The sequence below is a fragment of the Drosophila busckii genome, chromosome 2L (assembly GCF_011750605.1).
Source record: "Drosophila busckii strain San Diego stock center, stock number 13000-0081.31 chromosome 2L, ASM1175060v1, whole genome shotgun sequence".
NCBI classification, from domain to species: domain Eukaryota; kingdom Metazoa; phylum Arthropoda; class Insecta; order Diptera; family Drosophilidae; genus Drosophila; species Drosophila busckii.
In genome coordinates this window covers 19,087,775-19,111,714 of record NC_046604.1, presented here as the reverse complement: position 1 = coordinate 19,111,714, position 23,940 = coordinate 19,087,775, and the positions used below count along the sequence as shown (strand labels likewise).

Here is a 23,940-nt window from a genome sequence, read left to right as displayed (position 1 = left end):
TATCAAAAAAATAATTATTTATAGTACGTTTAACAGTCGATGTGTTTAAAAATAACGGCAAAACCAAAAGAATCTACGAACAACTCAATGTAATTGCTACAATGAACATTCTTAGTAAGGGGATGGGATGACTGTTAAAGTAAGTGAGGGTTGGATGCTGTTACTGGCACCTTGGCCTTAACATTAAGCTTAGCGTAGCTTTCACCACAATAAACAAAAAGTAATTTTACAAATTTGCCAACTCGTAAGCCAGCCCCAAAAGTGGGCAAATGCATGAAGCCCATTGGAATTTATGTAGCGTGCAATTCTATCCAATTCCCACCACACATTCGCTTGAGAGTGGACGCAGGTGTTGTTGTGCGCTTGCCGTTGGCAACACGAAGCCAAACCCAGACGCTGTTCTTAATACCGGATATACAAAGTTTTGTTAAAAGGAAACTGTCGCGACGCCATTTATTATGGCGTCTAAAGAGTCGTTGTCACCCTACAGATATCGCTAATGTAAGTCGTGATCCTTAAAGTGAAACATTTATATATTGTTTTTTGTCTGCCGTGCCTAATTTAATGATTTAATAATATAGAGTTTTTTGAGCTCGGATTAATTACGTAAATTTTAACGCTGGAAGCTTTTAAAAAATGTATTAAGATTGATAACACTTAAACTATAACTCGAAGGAAATTGCAAATCACAAGATACATTTATGGTTTGCCACATACTAGTCACAGGACAATGAAATGCTTAGGGTTCATGTAAATTAAAGCACACCAAACGTAAATGAAAAAATTGTTCTGTAAGGCTAAACAAAGGACAATACAAGAGAAATCTTATTCTCGTTGGCATTTAAGGCCAGCAGGGATATAAGAATAGAAGCAACGGCAGCAGCGAAGCGCAAATGAAATTAAAGGCGAGCAAACAAGTTACGGTCAGACAATCAGCAATAGGCCAACAAAAAGGACACTTTGTAAGATACATGCGAGACAAGACAAGACAAGAGACAAGGGATAAGAGACATAGAATATAATGTGCGTTTCTGTACGCTGCTGGTAACGCCCTCAGTGACCCCAACACACTCTCCAGCCTTTGAAAGCTCCGACCATGGCTTCGATGCTTGCAGTTGGTTATAGCAACAAAGATTGATTTGTGCGGCCTGCTGTTTGCCCTCTGCTTTTCTCCCTTTCCTCATCTATGATCTGTTTGGCATTTGATTAAATTAAATTTCATGGGACATATGTACACATTGAACACAATTGAAACGGTCTTTTTTGGGACTGTTTTGGTTTTTTGTTTACATGAAAAGGAACATGCTGAAAAAAATGCAGCGTAATTTGCAGCAAATCCTTCGTGTAATTTGTTGTTAACAAATGACTGTGTAAATGTTACACATTTAGCATTACTTCTCTCTTAGACTTTTTTGTGAAGGATTTTGGAGGCTTGTCTCGGACATTGTGACATTGTCTAATGAGTTAATTAGGCGGCATTATACGGATGGTTGAATACGTTTTGGACTTGATTAATAAAATTCAAGGCTGGCCTTCAATGATTACGGAATGAATAGATGAGATGAGGCATATAATAGATGACTTAAAGGCTTGAAAGGCGGTCTTCATATTATTAAGATATAGTGAAAACATTTTACTATTTACTTATAGCGAATTAATACTGCTAAAGTCTGGTATCTATACAAAATTAAATTAACAGGTATACATAAATTAATTCGAAGGATATATTTTAATTTGGTGGCTTTGTACATATTAAGTTAAAATATAATAATAATTAATTTTATTCTATAATAAGAGAAAATAACTTATACTGGAAGCTACATTTCTAACTCAGTGCATTTTAAATAAAATATGTATACAAAATTTAAGTACACTGAGTGATTTTTCCTAAAACGACCTATGAAGTTTTTGCACTAGAATCAGGCAAATAATTGATAAAAAAATCGGAAAAGCAAATACATATAAGCAATACAATACAAAAGCAAAGTTGAACCCAATACATTAATGGTATTTGCATTTGTACTGATTTTATTTGGGTTTTATTGAATTGATAAAATCACAAAACGCCCAGCGCGCCAGTAAATGACTGGGTTGTGCAAGAAGAGAAAGACTGGGGGCAGGGTGGGTAGAGTGTGAAGTCGTGTTGTTGTTATTGCCAATTTGATATTCCGATTGCAATTTATGCGGCGCACATTCTACATGTGTGTGTGGCTGCAAGGGCGTGTCAGGCAAGTTGTTGTGATTTTTTTGAGGGGATATTCGGGGTAAAAGGTACTGGGGGCTTTTTGTTTAAGCATCTGCAATATGCTGCAATAGACTGAGGGTGGGAATTTTTATATGTAAATGGATCAATGCTGTCTGAGTGTGGAGTATTGTACCTGCTGCGTGTCTCACTCCTTCTATTGGACTTCGTACAAAAGCGTTTCTATTATTGTAGGTAGTAACCTACTGCGTATTCCTGCATGTTAGAATGCCACAGTCACAAATGCACGCTGCCATAAATAGAGAACAATTTAGGAAACCCATAACACTTTAAGACTTGTTAGCTTAGCTTGCTTATGTGTGCAATAATCACCCCAACAGCTATGTTAATATTATCATTAAATTTTTGAAATATTTGTTAGTTTTTTATTGTTATTCTTAGGTAAGAGATGCAAACCCTAATATATTCACAACTGGAAAGCAGACAGAAATGTTGAGAAACTTTTTAGCAGAGCTGAAGGTTGGTTAGGCGCGACTTGCCCTTTGCTGTATTCTTTAATATGTATATATTACATATATGTTATATTGTTTGTTGAAATAAAACGCTTTTACATTCGACTTGTTTTAAGTCGAGCGTTTTATTTGATTATCCTATTTAATACCAATTTATGTAGCTACTAATTTAAATTTGCGGAGTCCAACCAGATGCGAACACTTTGTGCTTTCTATTTTCCTGCTAATGAGCTGTTGCCGTGCTGAGGATAACTGAATAATGCTCACCTTTCCACGCAACTGCCACACAATTCAATTATTATTTTATAATTAATATTTTGCGCATCAAAAACGCATCAGTAGCAGCTGTAAGCGCCGCACTAAACACGTCTCACCTAAGTGTTTAACACACGCAATCGAGAGAATGCGAAGAAGGTCTTAGACCAAAAACAGGAGCACAAGCTGTTGCGTGCGTTGTGAAAGATATTATAATAAAAAAGTTGAGTTGAATCGAAAAATATGTTTGCGTTTTATGTAGCCATTAATTAAATCGATTCTAAAATATTTCATGAAGAAATATATGTGCTATCCATTTTGGGATTTCTTAAAGAATCTATCTTTCATTTTAGTATGCCAGCTTTGAGTAAATCAAAAATGAATATGATAGTTTGAGTGTAAAAAAATATATATTATAAACTGAAACAATTTTTTTTTTGTGGCCTCGAGACTTTTTTTTAAGTATTATAAATTATATCTGCTATCTCATGATACAGATGTGATTCAGCTTCCAAGCCCTGCTTAGCTTTTTGATAGATCTCGCTATATAGTGTTGTTTAATAGAACATTTATACCACGACTCGCTGTCCAAGCCGGTTCATCTGTGGCGGCCTTTAAAAATGCATCATTATTTTGCTCATGCAACTTAAATACATATATACAGATGTTCATGGGAAAAACAACAATGAAACAATAGTAGTATGGGAATAACCGATCTGACTTGTTTTCAGTATAATTTGGCATTGCAATAAGATGCACTGTTGTGTTGATTGAGCTAAGAATATGCATCCACAGTTGTCATAGCATGCATTTAATTGTATCAAATTAAAAATCTATATTTATTGCAAGTTAGAATTTAATTGGAACATGCCTATTTAAAAATTGAATTGGACTTGAAGCTTTTATACATATTTCTAAATGGGCAGCATGCTTATTGTATTTCTTATATTAAGTTTATGAACGAATGATTTTCAAATGCCAGATATTTTAGTGTTGAGCTTTCGACTTACACTTCTATCGAGACGCCTTAGCTCTATATATATGTTAAAGTACGTGATTAGAATACGCAATCCCAATTTATATGTATATACACAATGTGGGTTTTATCTCTATAAAAATGTACTTGCTTACACTCGTATACACATTTCAGCAGCTACTTGATGATCGTGAGCAACAAGATATTGTTGTTTTACTTTTTGCTACTTATTGCTGCTTTAAAATTTTGTTTTTATCGCAAAGCCGAACAAGTAGTCGGCCTCGTCAAGACTCGAAGTGGGATAGAGCAGCGCGTTGAGCTGTCTCTACTGAAGCGCTTACCCAGTTGCAAGTTGACAATACAGCAAATCGCAATGTGTTCGCTGGCGATGCGGAACTTTTGCTTGTTGTTGCTGTTACAGTTGTTAGTTTCAGTGCTGACCTTGACGACGTATTCAGGTTCAGGAGGAGACGCACAGCAAGATCATCATCGCGTTAAGCGGATTGTCGGTGGAAAGCAAGCGAAGGCGCCGCCGGTAGACGATCCCGTGGTTTTTGCGCGTCTCTTTGATCGAGATGCACGAGTGGAGGGCTTCCGCAATCCTCATACGCGCATCTATAGCTTTTTAGGTTTGCGTTATGCTGAGCCGCCGGTGGGTCAATTGCGCTATGCGCGTCCAGTGTATAAGCGCTTGGCCGGTGATCTGGATGCCAAAAGACACGGCCCACCCTGTATACAGCCGCATCCACAGCAGCGTGGCATCATAATTGGCAATGAAGACTGCTTACTGTTAAATGTTTATACACCCCAAATGCCAGATGAGACTACAGGCTTGCCTGTTTTTGTGTGGATACATCCAGGCGGCTTTCGTTTTGGCTCTGCGGCGCAGTATGATGCGACGCCCATGGCCCAAGAGGGTGCAATCGTCGTGGCGCCGCAATACAGACTTGGCTCTCTGGGCATAATGGGAGACGGCACCAAGGAGTTTGACGGCAATCTGGCTATGTTTGACTTGGCCGCCGCTTTACGTTGGGTCAACGACTACATTTCAAACTTTGGAGGCGATCCCAAGCAGGTGCAGGCCATAGGACATGGCTCGGGAGCAGCTAGCGCAATGTACTTATCAATGTCACGAGCGGCGCGTAGTGCTGGCGATGTGCATGGCGTTGTTGCAATGTCTGGTACAGCTCTGTCGCAGTATGCAATGGACAGGGATCCAGTGCAGAGCGTGCAGGAAGTTGCTAAGATCAATGGCTGCCCGGCGGGGAATGAGCTAGAAGTTGTTAACTGTATGCGTAAGGTAAGCAAATTGGAATATATATGTCTTTTATACTCCACTCCATTATTTCTCAATTACTTTACAACCAGAAATCCGCTGAGGAGATTATTAAGAACGATGACAGAGTACAGACAGAGCGCCTTGCAGGACGCGCTTTGGTTAAAGGCCTTACAGGAAACGTGGGCTTCCAACCACACATGGAAAATGAAGAAGATGGACGTGGCCTGCCAAGTATTCTTGTGGGCGAACCCGAGCATCAGTTGCGCAATGGTAACTTTATGGGTATTCCCCTGCTCACGGGCGTGACAAAGCACGAGACTGCAAATTCCGTGACAGTGGATACGTTAAACAAGGTATACGGCTCAGCTGAGCAGTTCCTCAACTCGCTGTCAGGAGCAGTCCAGCAGCTAACTGGCTTTTTACGCATCGACAAGCTGACTGGAAATATTGCAAAGCCAGAGCTACCAGGCTTAAGCGGCGTTCTGACGCCGACGCTCCAACAGGTATGGCAGGTGCCCCAAACGCTGAATATCGATCAAGTATTGGCCAAGGTGGTGGAGTCTACCACAGATGTACTTTTTAATCTACCTGCCATTCTCACCACGCAAGTATGGTCCAAAATTGCGCCGGCCTACATGTACAGCTTTGAGTATAACGGAACTAGATCCAAGGGTAGTAACTTCTTAAATGGATTGCCGATTGTTGCAGAGAAGGCGCAGCAGAATTCCGAAACGGTTGCTCATGGAGATGAATTGGGCTACATGTTTGATGCCAACGATATCTTTGGCAATCCATTAAATGACACTCGACTCAGCAGTACGATCGATTTACAGGTGCGCAAGAATCTCATTGGCATGCTGCTACAGTTTGCTAAGCAGCATACAAAGACCAACAAGACCAACAACAATTCGCCCTTCGCTGGACTGTTCCAGAGCGTTACTGGCGGCGGCACACCCTTTATTAAAATCAACACTCAGCTGGAGGCGGCCAGTGATTTCCGCTTCTGCGAACTCTCCGTTTTAGGCGCCTCATTATCACCGTTAAGCTCAACCAGCTGCGAAGGTATGGGTAATCTGCTGGGACAACTGGGCGGCAACTTGGGCAACAACTTAAGAGGAGGCTTGGGACAGACACTAGGAGGCGTGGGGCAAAAGATTGGACTTGGAAATAGAAATAATGGTGGCGGTGGCGGCGGCAAGGGAGTGTTGGGCTTTGGTCTACTCTAAGCGCTTGGTGACAATGCTTATTATTGTCGCTATTGCTCATTTAAAATATTCATACAAAAATTAGGTTACGTCTTTCAAATAAAATTTGTATATAAATCTTAAACGCAGTTATGTTTGTCAATTATTTCGTTTGCAATAATTTGCATTTATTTATGTTTATGTGACAGCGTGGCGAGTATTTATTGCCTTGTATAATTTATTTTTTTAGTGTAGTTGACATAAAACAGTTGGTTGCCATGAGTCGTTGCTTAATTAGCACGGCTCACAGCTTCTTGTTCACTAATCTTTCTATTGACTTTACGCAGGCCACAAATCCCGCCACACATACTTTGAGAAAGTAACACACACATACACGAATTCAACAGCTGAACTGTGGTGATAAGTAAATTTCCGGCAATGCTAACCAAAAAAAATTGCAAAATTGCGAGGCAATGGAAGTGCTGCGAAGCAAATCAAACAAAGAGCATAAGCTACTGAGAAACTGGTTGCCATATTATTTTTATTATTATTATGTGTAGGCGGCAAAAGCTTCGAGCTCTAGTTACTTAAACATACATTTATGTACATGCTAATACACATGTATTAGCAATGTGATCAAAATATTTTGTTAGCTGTAAATAATGAGTAAGTTTTTTTTTACTTTTTGAATAGTAATATATTATATTTATAATGTATTGTAAGTAATATCAAGTATAAGGAGTAGTAATTAAAGTAAATAACATGGGATGGGGGCTGGTACCGACCCCCTCTAAAACAGTTGATTAGGAAGCTGTTTACCTGGGCGTAACTGCAGTTATAATAAATCAGTTGCCTTAAATGGCTGAAGTGTCGCCCAATTTCGAGTGAGCAGTAACTATGTTTTCTTTTTTCCTATTGGGGTTGCGTACAATCGCCCTATTTGTGCTTTCGATTTGACAATTTCTCTTCATTATTGTGTAGTTACGCAATTTCCGTACTAAAACTTTTGCGTCTTTTGCGTTACATTTGGGGCCAATTCAGTGACGAGCAGCACATAGTTTTCGTCTTACTACCCGTTTCCCCCTCCCATAGCAAACGTACTGCCATTATTTTGCTTCCCAGGCTAGCCTATTTCTAGTCTTTTGCCAAATTAGTTCCGCCCCTCGATTTATATTGTCATTTCGTGCGTTTCGATTGTGTAAAGCAATTTCAGAGCTCTATCCCCTCCACGTTACATAGGCAATGAAACTGTGTTTGTGTCTATCTATTTATCTGAGTCCCCCATTTGCTGTGGTTGCTGCTAGTTCCACCATTGCTTCCGCAAAAGTAACGCCATGTGGCTTGTTTATGTCTTTAAATAGTCGGTCTTTAGCCATATACCAGTGTTGCTATATAGCAGCAATTATAGTTACGGCTATGTATGTGTATATGTGCGTATATATACATACTATGTATTGTATTTGTGCAGCTAGGTGCGATAATTAAGCAAGTCAGTTACTGTTAATTGTTGCAGCTATTGACTCTGGCGCTGTACTCGACATATACCTTGGTGAATTACTAGCTTCTGCTACCTAAATGAATACGGATCCAATGCCAAATTACTATTTATAAATATTATACTTATATCATAAGATCAGAGCTGCCTGAGCTGTCAATTTAAATACGTCTTAAAATAAAAATATATAATTTTGGGCAAATCCACTTGCAGGGGATGCCAATGTATTGAACTGCCTTTGAAGTTTTTTGAATGCGATTGGCATCAGTTAGACAATGTCAATTGCAGCTAAAGGTCTCAAGCGGGTCCCTGCTAGTGTGTAGAATATCGACCTGTAGACAGCGCTTGAAGTCAATATGCGTTAATTTAAATTGATTACTATAATTAGTATTGATTGTAGTTGATCACGCGCTGCCATCACGCACTGCATTTATTAAGTTTTCATTGCTCCCAATCGTTCCTTTCTTTAAAATTTGACCCCCTCGTTTGGTCTTTAATAAATAATTGATGTGTATTTGTGAACAACACCTTTCTGGCCATTGAGCCTTATTTTTACTGATACTAATTAACTGCACGCAATTGGGTGCGGGACAAGTTTATTGATTACCAAGTTTGTGAAGACTTTTCCATGGCATCAACTATGTCACAAATTATTCATGTCCGTTGATTGTTTTTGACAACCGCTGAACTGACATTTTTTGCAAGTGCGCTTTCTATAGAGCCACCCAAAATTGCGACCACAAACTAATGGACGCCGATGCAATGGTAGCCGGTTTTATGAATTTTTTATATGTATTCAGTTACTAGAATTAAATTTAATTTAATGTAAATTGTTGGAATACCAAAAAGGTCAAGGGAAAATAGAGTACGAAATAAACACGAAAACGGATTTAAATTTTTTGAAAACTACAATATAATTTGGAGCATGGATAAATGAAAGAATAAATGGCTTAAGAATATTTTGATATTTTCAAACAGTTTTTATACAGCCCAATGAGCAACTTGCCCTAAGAGCAGCAAATTGCGATGGTATCCATACAAGATACACTACTGATTGACTGTTGTTGTTTTTGCGGTTTGTTACACCCATTTTATGTAGCTTAAATTTGCATGCGAGTGTGAGGGCTTGCAGTGCAATATATTACTCTACCGAATAGGGGTAGAAGCTAAAGGGTGTTGCTATTTGTCAAATGTCACGACGGATGGTGCAATTGTTTTTCTATTTCTTACTGTCTATGTATGTATGTTTTGTTACTCTCATATTAAAGCTTGGCTTTAAGGCTCCATTGATAACCATTATATTAATGCATTTTGTTAAAACAAGAACTCTGTCAACTGCCTGTTTAACTTCTGTCAATCAACATTTCTTGCATTGTTACCTGACAGTGGCATCAATGTAGCTTAAATAAATATATGGTATTTCTAACAAGGGTTCGTTTTCTAAGCATTACATTTAAGAATACTTTTATGGACATATCCCTGAAGAGGGTGTATGCTGCGCTTGGGGAGCAAAGATCAAGCAACCCCCACTAAAAGCACATGTCTGCAGTCTGCTTTCCCGTCTGAAATACAATTTAAAGGCGGTAATGTCTGTAATACTACTAGCAGCCTGCTTTTACATCCTTTTTAGCTTAAGACTTATCATTCTTAGCCAGAACTATTTGTAAATAAAGTGAATTGAATTATAATACAGCAAAAAATTTGTATTTATTACCAACTTTTTGGCCTTTTTGATCTTTACAAATGTTATCTTTTAATTTCTGCGCTATTCTTAGTATATTTTCTCTAACTATTTTTAGTTTTCAACCGCATCGTATGCTTGCGATGCCAGCAAGAGCACCTTGCTTATTTCTTTCTATTTTATTTTTTTGAATTTTGTTTTATTTTACCTATAAGTTATCTTTGCTGCTCTGACTTGGGAAAACTTTCGATTGCTTTTATAATGCGATGAAGCAAAACTTTGCGCAACAGTTTTTGAAATTTTTGGGCACCATAACTTTGCAATTGGCGCAAAAAGTTTTACATTCCTGTCATGTAAATGTGCGTTTTTCTTCCGTTTCGTATTTTTTTCCTTTTTGGCAGCTCAAGCTGTTTAATTGTCAGGCAAAAATTTCGTGGTTCATTGAATTGCAACTGAATGGAAACTTTATTTGAGGTTCGAATACAAACTTGCGTTGCACATAAAAATCGCTTTCTTGCTAAATTTCCTGCTTAAGTTTTTTAATAGAATATTGTTCACTGCTTGAACGAGCAGATGAGCAGCCTTTTTATGGAGACGTGAAAATATTTTGCAAAGTCTGTATGACTCTAATCATATTAAACAAGAGCATATGCAACAATGAGATTCGCTTACCTCATTTCCAGTGCCTGTTTTATTCTCCTATATTGCCGTCATATAGTGCGTATGATTATTACCATTATAATTAATATTATCATGTGCTGCTTCGTTCCCTTTGGCTGTGGATCGACAGCATCGCGCTTGTATTATTTAGACAAAGACGATGACTGCCAAGCTGGCAGCACAGTCATTGCAATTATTTCGAAATTCAAAGCACGTGCGAGCATTGCTTTTATATATGTGCTATATGTGTGTATGAGTATAAAAATGTTTTGAACTGCCTCGACAAACAAACTGGCATCACAGACACTGTGCAGTATTTAAAAGCTTTAACTTGTGCACAGTCTACACAACAAACTTCAATTACGATCGGATTTAAGGACATATTGGTTAAAAATTAATCGCCATTAATAGGGTGATGCTTAGAAATATACATCACATTACAAGAAATGTAATATGTGCTTATGTACAATAAGAAAGTTACCCATTTTAAGTAACATTATCTATATTATTATCCCTTTAATTAATAACTTTAATATAATTAAAAATGAACGGCAAAAAAGATGTCATACACTGCAAAGGATAAAAAAGAAAATGTTTTCAATACACCAACCGGCAGTCATAAACATAATTTCGTTTGTTTATTCAAATATTGAAGAAATAAAATATTTGTTTGAGACTGAGTTTACAAGACGCACACGTAAACATTCCCGCAAATATGTATGGCTCTGGCTGTGTTTTCTGGTTTCCTGCAAATGCATACATATATATGTTATATACATATATAACTTTTGTGGCAGCGTATTTAATTTAAATTGACAACATCAAGCAGTTAAGTACTTGCAGCGACATTTTAATAGCTTGTAAGCCCCGAGAGTAACAACAACAGAAAAAAGTTTTGGGAAGTTGAGAGCTGTGAGGATGTGGGAAGTATCCAAGGCAGAGTCAAAAGGAAATAAATATAACGGTCGCTTATTTACATATTCCCAAACGTAAATACGCGCCATTTTAATTTTCACTGCTTGCCTTTTTTTAACACTGCTTTAAAAATTGATGATGGGGTATATGCGATTCTGATCTAATGTGCGAAAAGTATTAAAAGAAACCATATTAAATAATGAAAATATTGATAGACGTGGGATGGGCCGGTTTCAGAGAATAAGTATAATCATTTGTTATTTTTTACACTTTAAATAACAAAAATGGAATAGTAAAAAAGCATTTTAGCTTGTCATATTTTTATTTTGGCATGCAGACCATACAGAATATCTGTTGTTGGCCATTTGCTTTTCATTTAATTTAAAAGAAAATTTGCATAAAGTGAAAACAAGCATTTTAATTTCACTCACATAGCAAATATAAAAGTACGTACATATGTATATGTATATGTATATGCGAAGCTTGTAGTAAACGTTAGCACTTACCCACAGTTATCCACTTTACCGGCGTGACCAGGCAAATCCCCTTGCAGCTGTAAAAACTTTTGCAGGGCAATTTTGTGTAAAAAATGTCTGTGTTGAGTCTAAAGGCAATTGTTGGGAAGCTGAAAAAAGCGCAAAACAAACCAATTTGAATTAGACTACCCGTAAAGGAATGCGAAATATGTAAAATGTAAATGAGTAGGTAGGTGTGACTCTAATATCTTGCAAAAGTGTTAAGACTTTAAGTATATCCATATTGTGCTTTTACGCAAACAATTTTGAGAGATTGCCACAACCAAAACAAGAACTCTACCAAAATATGCTCATTAATGTTTGAGGCAACTTAATTTTAAAATAATTTAGGCATCTTTCCCATTCGGTGACTTTGTCTTCGGCTCTTGCACATACAACTCGAATTATGCATTGCAATGTTGCATGTGTAAATGACAATTTGCAGTTTATTGGCAACTAATTTAACATTGATTTTAATTAATTTACGTTTAATTGCTGCATTCATGTATTTTTTGGCACAATTTATTTGCTAAATTGACAAAATATATTGACAAGAGAAAAAACGTGGCCAAGTGAAGGTTGCCGCAACGTGTGCACTTTTAATTGGATGATAGCAATTGGAATTTCAATTTTCGAGCCTCTCTCTCTGTCTCTCTCTCTCTCTCTCTCTCGCTGTTTGTGTTAAGAGTGTGTGTGCTGGCTGTCAAACAAATAAATAAATTATGTGCAGCGCGCACGTATTTGTCTTTATAAGAAAAACAAAAGGCAGGTAACACATAAAAAAGGTGAACCAACTTTTCAAACTTTTGCTAAGAGACAAGGACATTTTCAAGTGCAAAGTTTTCCGTATAGGCAAGTGACGTCTCCTGGGGGCAGCAGTCTCTGTTTGAGCTGTTTGCCTGGAGAGGGTACTACTTGAGTCAGAGGGTTGTATTTAGCAACGCTAAGGTGTGGTGAGGGTAGTTCAAGTGTCAAGGGTGTGTGGGAGATTCAAAAAAGTCAATCAGTATTCCCAATGCAATCACAACACGCGTATTAATATTTAAAGAGGTCATCGAATCGGCTTCAGACATTCTTTGAGGCTGCAGTTCGCCAGATAAGCCCCAGCCAAGTTGTAGCAATTTGTGGCCTGCAATATTTTCCACTTATTTGCCGATTTGTTGCAGTTAAGTGGCTCCGAAGCCACCCCAAATATATTGTATCTGGTCTTATTATTCCTTTATTTTCTTTTGTCTGCTGCTATTTTATGTCTAGCAATTTGGAATTTTTATGATTTGCAGCATTGTCATGGCCGATTTTATGAGCTCATAGCGCTGCATATTTAATGTCCAAGACCAAAGATTGCATTTGCATTTTCCTGTCATCCATTCCATTTATGTTTTCCGCAGGAGTTTTTCCGTCTGACTGTCTACCAACTGTCTCATCGGAAAGTGAAAACTTTTACTCTCACTGCATGCAACTCAATGCGCTGAAAGCTTTTCGCATTCAAATACCCTCTGTTGTAATCAATCACATTCAAAGTTAATCAATTTAGCCCCCTAAGAGAGTAAGTGATGCCAACATTTGTTTTTACTGTCTGTCTGCCAGTCAGTTAATATACTGAGTGTGTACTAAAGCATTTACTGGCGAATTATATATATGTATTTAACACACATTATAAAGTGTTTTTTTTACTATTAAAAAGCATCAGAGACAAATTAAAGTAAATATATGACAAAACATGTTTTTCTCCTATAACTTACCTCCTCAAACTTTTGTTCTATGCTTTGATTAAATCTTCTTGGACTTTCAATGCAAATATCAAACTGAAATTTTCATTTTGATTGCCTGGAGTTATTTTTAATAAATGATTGGTGCGTACTTTTAACTGCTCTCGCTCTCTATTTAATTAGAATGCCAACTTTTTAATGCAGCAAACTAAAATGAATAATTTTATAGCAAAAAGCAAACGAATTAACACTTTTCGTATACTTTTGGCAGCGCAGAATATAAAATCTACAACTACTCTGCCTCCCTAGGCAGCGAAGGAATCCTTTAGCGAATATAGAGCGGAGAGCAAATAGCTGAAAGGAACTTGGCCGTGCGACGCTGCGAACCCGGAACTTCCGTGCAGTGCTTAAGTTCTGGGCCGCCGGCTGTGCTCAAAAGAATGCCAAAGAGTGCAACTGCGAGTCGCGGGCAAGAGCTCAAGGGCAGAGAGGGTGCAAAAGTAAATTTGTACTGTTTTTGTTTATATATGTTGGCATGAGCTCTACCATTGTTGTTGTTCTGGGGCGCCAAAGAGCAAACACAGTAAACGCAAAAACCGCAGCTTCTAAATGCATTAACAGCCAGCTATATGGGGCGAAGGCGTTGAAAATTGTGGCTGTGGGGCGCAAACAGTTGGAGAAGGGGAAGGAGTGATGGGCCTCTTGTGCTTGGATGCGGTAATATTGTAACGGCATTTGTGTGTTTCGCAGCCAAGCTTTGAGATTGGCATTGTTTTCCTGCACGGATATCCTTAATGAGTGAAACTGGGCTAAGGCTCGAGAATACAGACTCAACACAAAGGCAACAGCCGTAGCAAGCCATCATAATTACCCACTCCCTTCCGTTGCCCACGCCCTCGTCTAGCTGACAAGAACACACTCGACACAACAATGTTGCCCCCCATAAACTGCCTTGATTGTTGCAAAAATCCCTGGCCTTATCTTTGACCATAAGCGCACATAAATCTTAGCGCGCAGGACATCCTCATTCCTTCTATACTGCGTAATTATCATTGTGATCACTTTTCAACAGCCGAAAGAAGAAACTTTTATATTAAAAGTAAACTTATGACAGACAACGCACACGCCAACTTCCTGGCCAACTTCTGCAGTCAGCTCCTGGACACACACACACACATAGCCACTCGTCCATGCGTTGGCTAAGCATTGTCAAGAGTAATTTATCATTCAGTCAACGTCCTTCGATTGCAGTTTATCATTCGAGCTCCCATCGTAGTTGTTGTCTTTGTCTTAGACTTACTCTCCTTCACATCCTTGGACATGTAATTTCCTTCATACATTCTCTACATCTCGCTCCCTTGGTTTAATTTTCTCAACCCCCTTGCAGCATTGAAAACGAAAGCAAACAGGAGTGGCATTAGAGAAACCAGCTTGCTGTAAAATCAATGGAAAATCAGTGGCTGACCTCAAGTTGTTTTTTTTTTTTTTTGATTTTGCCTCAGGACTTTGAATCCAACGTGGGCTGCCTGACACAGCTAAATAGCAATTAACGTACATTTGAAGCTTCTACCGTTCATGCAATAATCGCAAATAATTAAAAAGGGCAGTAAGAAAAAGATATACACTCCTTAAAGGCATCCTTAAAGCATATTGTAGCTTTTTAATTGTTGCTTATGCAGCTCAACCCACGCACTCACGATGTTTTCAAAGTGATGTGCAGGATAGCAGAATAGTTGTAATCATCGACCATCAGATGGCAATGATTCAAGTTTGTTGTGGTGCATCACATAAATGACATTAGCTTCTAATTAACTGGGACAACGTTCACCGTCTTTGCTGCGCAGTTGTGGTATCATCAATTCATCTATTGAATTGTAAATTAGCGACATACAAGTGTGTTGGGAGAAACAAAGCAGGTTAAAGCTCTCACACAATTATATTTTTATATACACAGCATTCTGTTCCATAAATTTAGGAAATATTTATAATTTTCAGCGATCGCAATGATTTATGTAGCATTTAAAATAATTTTAAACTCTAATTCTTGTTACACTGATACCAAAAATTTAGAAATAATATATTATCAGTAAAATAATAAATTAGCTAAATAAATGTAGATTCACATTTTGAAAATATTCTCCCAAATTCTTATTTCAATACATTTTTACTCGTTACTTTAATGCAATAGGTTTTAACGGCTTATTTTTAAATTCCATTCGTTACTTAAATTTCGCACAAGCAGCTGCTCTCTGGCTCTCTAGTGGCGGAATTTGAGCAATTCCGAATAAGTTGAAGTCCTTTGCGCAAACTCAACAATTCTGCCGGCCAATTGTTCAGCAACAAATGTTGTTTATAGTCGGTAGTTGATAGTAAATCGTAAACAAAGTAATATGTAGGTGCGATGTAAATCTGAATAACTTATAAGATTTCTAACTATTGACTGATTGCGAAAAGAGACAGTACTTATAAAAAATAATGAGCATCAAATATTCAGTCGTAGTTTGGAACAACTGCTTTTAAGAATATTATTCTATAATAGTACTACTACTATATATATAGTAGTAATTACTAGATTTATTTTCAGACACACATCTAGGAGTCTCTCAGGATACAAACAGCTGGCTTGTAGTCGGCGCGCTGGAATTCGCTCGCAATCCGAATTTTAGTCTCGTGCCGAGTTCACACGAAGCGCAGTACACACGAGGGGAAACTCACCACTAGCAGGAGAAAAATGGGGGAGTGGGGCATGTAGCCAACAACACAACTCTAAGCATTTGTGCTGTCTGTGGCTATTTGGAGTTCAATTGAGTTTTGGTTACTACCGCCAACGGTTTACGGTTGTCAGCGGCTCGCGTCTCAGCTACTGACAAAAACCCGCTTACCGCTTGCGTAGAGTTAAGAAATTACTAAATCCAAATTTTAATAAGCAATTAGGAGCAAAAGAGTGTGTGTTTTTATATTTGTCCCAGTGCACATTTTTGTGCTTGTTTAATTATGCGTTGTGCAGGGTCTCAGCAGAGGCTGATAGAGCAGCCAGTGGCAAGCACGAGCGCTAACTCAAATTTAAACGGAACCGGAAGCATTTAGGCAAAGTGGCTGCTTTCGGGTCGCTGGCAACTGGCGCCTGTTTGGCAACTTGCAACATGTGCAATTTAACATCAATAAAAAACCAACACACTTCAGTGTGTTATTGTGTCTTCGAATGCGTGTGTAAAAGTATGTGTGCTTGAGTACAAGCTAAGAATTGCGGCAAGCCGAGGACTTGCTATAAAATAGAAAACGAAATACTACAACTAATAAAATAAGCAAGAGAGTAATAAAAAACAAGCACATATCCTGGCGATCCTTTGTGAGTGCGCGAGCGTGCTTGTGGCAAGCAAATAAATGTTTCTACAACGCTTTTTTAGCCATTGTATCTCAAAGCGCAATACTGTGAAAGATTGTAAAATGGATTTGCGTTTCGTATTCATCGTTTTCCTGCTGAAGTGGACGTATGCACAAGGTAAGTCCACGCCGCAAGACTTTAAGGGTATACCATAAGTATTTATGTGGGTGTGGGTGTGCTCGCTTGATTTTCAACGTTTGTGTTCTGTCGCTGTTGCTGCCACTGTTGGAGTGAACTCCTCGCATTTGATCAAGAGCCGATGCAGAGTGTAAAGAGTATAAAAGAGTTGAGCACTATACAAACATATTTTTGACCAAGTAGTCACACAAATACTTATTACATGAGAACGCATATATGTGAAACTGTAATGACTTGCATTTAACCAAGGTAACAGGGCGTCTGGGTCTCCAGTGTGTGCATTTATGTATGTGCTAGACGCATTCAATAGGATGCAAAAGCTTCAACAAAAACAACTTTTGTATGCAAATGCAAAGTGTAATTTTTTTTATTTTATTGATGTGTAATAACAAGTTGTGAAGGTGCAAGGTGTTGTCGAGTGTATTTTCAAGTATCGTCTCAGACGAGGAGTATTACAGCGCAGTATTTACTATGATGCATGAATCATATGTAGTAACAACATAATAGGAATATGTTGCAAGCTAATTAAGTAGCTCATTAATTCATTGGAAGTTTTGCTATTTATCTTGTTATCCAAATGCTAAGCTTCCAAAGAGTTTTGCAAGCGACATGCTTATGCAATAAAAAAACAGAAGCTGGCAAATAACTCATAGCTAGGATAAAATCATCTCTTGCATTTAATTTCTCCATGAAATCAACTTATTTTGCTTAGTTTTCATGCGAAAACTTTTACCAGCCACAAAACAATTTCCGAACTGAATTTCCTTTCTGCTTTCTTATCCCCTACCATCACCAACCCCTTGACTACAACAACCAGCCTAACAACCCAAACAAATTAGGGAGCGCTACACGCAAAAAAAAAAAGAGAACAACACAAGGAGAGTAACAAGAAACAAGCTACAGACAAGCTTCGCCCCCCAGGGCAGAAAAATATGAGTTTAGGGGTTCAAGTTTTTTGGCTGTTGCATAAAATATGCTCATTTAATAAGCCCTAAAATGAGCATACACACATACACATACATAACTTTCTTTTGGACTGTCTTTTGCTGCCAGCAAATATAAAACAATAAGAGCATGTAAATTTGGCATTGCAAAACGGAACTAACAATTCATAAAGAAAAGTGGTTTGCTTTACATACAACAATATGAAAAACGCACAGGGAAAAGTTAATTTCACCAGATATTATTTTTTGTAAAGAGAATTTCTTTCTCGATTTCTTAGATTTACCATAAGCCATACAAACAATATTTTCTAGTCTGCCACGTTAACTGATTGCTTTTGTTATTTTGCCGACTGAAAGGCACTTTTATGACGTAGTTCATTCATGTAAATGTATTCAATTGGATAATATCCTGTGATTTTGTTCTGTTTATGTTTCGAGCGTTTGCATGCCAAAAAATGCTTATCTGGCGCTACAGAAATCCGACGTGAAGCAGTAAATAAATAAATCCATATACAAAAATTGCAACAATGAAAAACAAGCTCGAATATGGGTGATAAATTTTTGTTGGTGCATTGCTAAATTTATTGGTAGTGTAGTGGCAGCAGTTCACACTATAAACATATCCGTATGTGGGGCTTCAAATTAAACAAAATAGTTAAATACTTTCATGTATTCTTTTTGCATAATTTTGTTTGTTCATGTTGCTGCTGTTGTTATTGCTGACTGGCTTTGCGCATAAAAGTTTTGTTTGTGCTCAATTTATAAATTATTCATTTGACAGCGCCATTGGGCCAATTATCATTTCCATTGCATGCTAAATTCGTCGCGCCCCCATGTTGCTCTCTTTTAGGCGCTGCCCACACTTTGCTTGCCCTGTCAAATAAGTAGGCTACAAGCCCCAAAGACATACACATACGCCTGTTGGTTCGCAAAATTAATTTCTATGTGTGCGTGTATATTCGCTTGTATTTATATTTGGGCTTGTGTATAACGTCTCGACTCATGCCTGGCGGCCAAGCGTCGGGCATAAATTTATTTGGGAAAAACTTTTGCGGACCGGAATATTAATGAGTATTTAACCTAAATTGTTGCCTTTGATAAGTAGCATGAAATGCTACCCGCCAGTATCAATGTGGTCCTCAGCAGGCCACACTTCTTTCTGTATCTATTGCCACAATTACTTGTGGTTCTTATATGCCGAAATTGGCTGCGGCGATGCGTTAAATAACTTAAAACAAAAAAGGGTCTAAATTATTTTATATCGCCCTTAAAGGTTCTATGAACTGTTCCTTATTAGGAAGTCGTGTTGTTGTGCCAATAAACCCTAAATTATACATATTTTACCTGCTTGTAATTTTGGTCTGCAAATTACACAATTTTTTCGACTGCATAAGTGACCACCAGTTAACTTGAACTTAAAAATACAAGCAAACATTTATGTAATAAAGTTAGTTTAGTTGTATGTATGTATGTTAAGCTTTTATGCAGCTTAAGACTTTTAATATTAAACAAAATTTAAATAGAATAAATAGTCTTGGATTTCACAAATCATTTAAGCCTCAAGGAGCTGCATATTCTCTTTAATCATGCTCAGTCAGTTATTTTCAGTTTATTTTGAGGCAAGCGTCAATTACAGTGCATACAGTAAACTATTTTTATTTAATGACTAGCCTGAGCAAATTTTAATTAATTTCCTAAACAATCGAGTGTCTGTCGCAAGGCACAAACAGACACACGAACCCCAGAAAGCAAATAATTCATTAGGCATAAATGAACACATTTTATTTATTTATCTATCCAGCATATTTCTTGTGTATGCACTGAGCAAACAGCCATGCGCTAACATGCAGCTCTATTAACATTTATTTTGTATTTGCAATATTCTCCGGCACTCATTGCCCGGCAATATTTCGATCAAGGTAATTAAGTAATTTCTCTTAATAATAACAACAAGAACAATGGCTAGCCTATCAACAGCAATTCCTGAGCCTGTAATCTTCAGCACAGCTTGACATGATTACCCGCTGCGTCAAGAGCTTTTGTATTTGCAAAAGTATAGTTCTTGCTATCGTGCAATAAAATAGGCCAACAAACACAACAACAAAGTAATTGATTAAATTTGCTAAAATGCTTTAACACCAAAGAGAATACACTGTAACGTACATACAAAATATGTTAAATAATTAATAATAAGATTAAAATACAATAAATATGTGCAGTAGATTGACTAAAATATTTCTGCAAATGTTTGGCATTAATTAACACAACAAGTTTGAATTCATTTTAATTTGCGCCTTCGAAATCATAAAGCAGAAAGTGCCCGAAGAGAGTTTTTCATGTCTGCATTAGGAATGCTGGACTGGCGCTAATGTCTGAAAGTCTTGCCCTTTCCAGTTGAGCATCTTGGCATTTCTCGCGCATTTTTTAGATACTTACCCTTTCGACCCCACTTTGCCGGCTCCCAATGGCTTCGCGTTTAGTGTCATTGACATTTTAATGTGCTAATGAAGATGAGGAGCCAAAGGCAAAAGCAACAGTAACAAAATAAGGAAAAAATATGCTAAAAATATTATAAAATCGTTACAAAAAATAGTCTGGCTGAAGTTAACAAGCGTCACTGTCGACAGCCAGCTCTTGACGCCTTTGACTTGCGTTTTGCCTTCATTATGTCAAAAGTGCGGTTTTTAATTTTTTATGCGCATACACTTTTAAAGGCTCTTCGCAGCAGCTCAAGGACTTGCGGTGTTTATGAGCTGTTATGATTTTATTTTACAGCGTTTTCGCGCGTTTTTCTTGCTTTAACCCCTCCCATCCTGCTCCGTTCAAGATCTACTCGGTGCTTGCAGTCAATTATGTCAAAGTTGTCAATTCAGTAAAAAATATGACAGTGTGCTAGCGCAAGCAGCTTTTACGAGCAGTTGCTGCAAGGACACTAAAATAAAAACAAACTTAAATAAATGTTAAATGTAGGTTATGATTTTATGCTGTACAAGGCGAAAGCTGTGAAAAGAAAACCCTGACAAGAAAATTGCTGTAGTTACTTTAGCGTTCAAAGACAACAGAAGAGCTTTCGAAACATCGTTAAACGCGAAAGCAAATTACTATTAGTAATATTTTATATAGATATTAGCTAAGCTAAGCATAGACAATATTTATGATAGTAAATAATGCAAGTCTGAGCATATGAATATATATGTAAAATGACCACAAAAGGAGTTCTCTTTAAATTGAATTCCCCAAGGAAAGGCACTTAAATTTTAAATGGCTTAGGGCTAACCCCTTTACTTTGATTATACATTTTTATGACTTTGCGCCAACGACTCTTAAATTTTGCCGACTCATTGGCTTTTGAGCTGCACTGCACTCCAAAAAAATCTCAGCAACATTTGTAAAAGTTGCTACAAACAGCCTGTTGCCCTATAGGCCTATAGGCCAAAGGATACGCATTGCTCAGCTGTTGCCCGTTAGCAGTGTTGAGTGAATAATTTATCAGTGTCAGCAGGCGATGATGAACAGCCAAATGCCTTGTCATATACGTTTAGGCAACTTATCCTTATTTCCTTTTTGTTTTTTTTTTGCCTGCAAATCGATATGGGAAACTTGTTGTACATTTCCTTCTACAGATCTACTCGCATTTGGAGCCCATAAAACTTGAGCTTTTTAACAAGAAGAGCAAATCAAATGAAAGCCAACCAGAGGAGGACATGGTCCTTGTGAGTGACCAGAGCCCAGCACAAAAGGACAATATGCTGACCCAAGACTTTCAGCTTATCAATGCTAAGCATTATTTTCTTTTGTTGGCTTACCGTTTCTTTGGCTTTTTTTTTGGCAGTCTTTTGTATTGTGCGAAGGACATTTTATATTTATTAAAAAAAGCGTTAGAAATTCGCAACGGCCAAACGCGAGATAGTAAATAGGCAAGAAAGCGGTCGTAAAAACATGAATTGTGGCCCTTGGCAGCAAATCCAATTGGGCATAAATCGGCTTTGTCGTTGGCAATGAGCACATGAGAATTGAAGGAGTTCCCCGGCATGGCTTGTTGGGATCGCTTCGGCTTTATTTTATGTGCATTTGAGCACAATACGCTTATTGACTTAATGACAAATATTCTTGTTGTTGTTGGGGCATCAATAGCTGATTGGTTTGTACTCAATTTCGTTGGCTGTTAACCGAGTAATTGGCAAACTGATTCTGCTGGCGTAATAAAATTGCATTGCGGCTGTCATCAACAGCTGCAGCAAGGAGTCTTCATCCTTCTGCACTTATCACTAACAACGATGTCTGCCTGCAGCTATTTTTTCAAGGATGTTTACAAATTTACAACACGAAAGTGAATTTTTATTTCAATTTTCGCTGTGCTACAGCTGCTACAACAAGAGACTCAACTCGTCTCGACTTTAGCTGGAGCTGGAGCTGGAGCTGCTTGACTACCAGGCAGGATGCGCGCCTAAGTAGTTTTTGTATAATTGCACTCGTCATTGTAGTCTCCTGCTACCCGCTCATTCTCAACTGACTTGCCTTGGAGATAGAGTCGACTATGCGCTATCTCGCTTACATTCTGTCTCACTCTCTCTAGCATTTGCTTGATGCTGCCTTGTTAGCCTGCGGCAAAGCAACAACAGCAATTAAGGAATGTTAACAAGCGCACTTTTCAACTTTTGCCTCGCGGCTGTTGCACTTCAAAGGTGTGTCGGGGTGTGAGCTTTGTCTGTGTGTGTCAGGTTCCCAAAATAAGCTCTGCGTTTGTTTGATATGTTATCTGTCGCTCTTGCGCTAGATTGGAACTAAATTAGTGTAGAAAAGAGAGCCCATCCAATTAATACTATTGGCGAGATAAAACAGTTTTTCATATGAGCTGAACATTTTCCTAGAGTATTCAAATCAGTGATACAATATGTGTAGCGGTAGAGCGGATGGTTTTAATTAATAGTTGATTGACCATATATTAAATGTACACTTAAAAATCAATTTGTTGAGCATGGAGCATACTTATTCGCTTACTCAACGCATATTTATGCATAATTAAACAAATCTCAAAATAATTGAAACTTTTTGTTAAAAGCCCCAGACACACACAAAGCGCACACATACTACAAAGTGTATGTGGCTAAATACTTGTGGATGTAGTGCCTGCATATATCAGCTTAACTATACAGCGGTTGTTATAGCTCAAAAATTCCCATGTTGACAATTAAGTTAGCAACAAAACAACACAGAATAAATGCTCGTCGCAGACAGCACAACAATAAAAACAACAAACATGCAAACCCATACAAAGCGACAGAAATATTGGACAGAGGTTGGGCTGTTGGGGGTGGGTGTATGTGTGGACAGTAACCTGTGACAAGCAGCCATGATGACAACAAAGTTGAAAACTGGTTTCGTTTGCTGGTAACACCAACCCTAATTTACTTTTAATAACTTCATAGGCAAACGCTTAAATCCGTGAGGGGCTAGCGACGAAGTCTTAAAAGTGTCCTTTTTCACAGAGAGACTAAATACATAAAGCGTTAATTTGGACATTGCTTAACAAGGGTTAAATGTGTGCCTCTCTCTCTTAAAAAAAGTCTATTTAAACGGCAACCAGGCAGTCAACTGTGCGTATACGCGATATCGATAACGATAATTACACACGCAGACATGGAGTTGACGATGCAGTCAGGTGAGAAATTCAATTTGCCTAGCAGTAACCTGAGACGCACTTGCCTTAGTACGTGCGGGCGCTTTAAATGGGTACGATGAGCAAAAATGAATGAAAGAGAAGTAGCTCGAAACGAGCTGTGCATAAATCAAAACACATATAACATTTTAAAGTTATAAACTAAAAAGAGTGTATTACATGAATGTGATCATACGCACATAACGAATGAGAATTGTTAAAAAATTCTCTAGCAATGACAATTTGATGATACCCTGCGTCAGCGCAAGCGAAAACAAATCGAGGTATACGGATGCTTGTGCTCGAGTGTTTGTGGCTGCATGACTGAGTGACTTGCTGTCAGACCATAGATTTGTGCACACACATACACAGCAGATGGAGTGTGTTGCAGTGTTGCTCCTTGAATAAGAAAGAGAGGCAGGGAGCAGGA

General features: G+C 38.0%; 2 protein-coding genes across 2 annotated transcripts in view; both read left to right on the top strand.

The window, feature by feature from the left end:
* Positions 1-4,287: 4,287 nt before the first annotated feature.
* LOC108594242 (carboxylesterase 1F) lies at positions 4,288-6,551 on the top strand. Its single transcript, XM_017979356.2, has 2 exons — positions 4,288-5,246; positions 5,315-6,551. Exons 1-2 carry the CDS (start codon positions 4,320-4,322, stop codon positions 6,449-6,451), a joined length of 2,064 nt encoding a protein of 687 aa, XP_017834845.1. The 5' UTR covers positions 4,288-4,319; the 3' UTR covers positions 6,452-6,551.
* A 10,118-nt stretch (positions 6,552-16,669) lies between these two features.
* The window catches only part of LOC108594359 (roundabout homolog 2), a 31,590-nt gene continuing 24,319 nt past the window's right edge, over positions 16,670-23,940 (top strand). Inside the window, exon 1 of the mRNA XM_017979517.2 lies at positions 16,670-16,886. Coding sequence (XP_017835006.1) covers positions 16,769-16,886 — 118 coding nt within the window. The 5' untranslated portion in view covers positions 16,670-16,768. The remainder of the gene's footprint in view (positions 16,887-23,940) is intronic.

What these genes read in the sequence shown, in the direction of transcription:
- LOC108594242 (XM_017979356.2), top strand. Translation starts at nt 4,320, where the DNA reads ATGTGTTCGCTGGCGATGCGGAACTTTTGCTTGTTGTTGCTGTTACAG. An exon ending in TTGTTAACTGTATGCGTAAG is followed by an intron (nt 5,247 to 5,314) that starts GTAAGCAAATTG and finishes CTTTACAACCAG; the next exon opens with AAATCCGCTGAGGAGATTAT.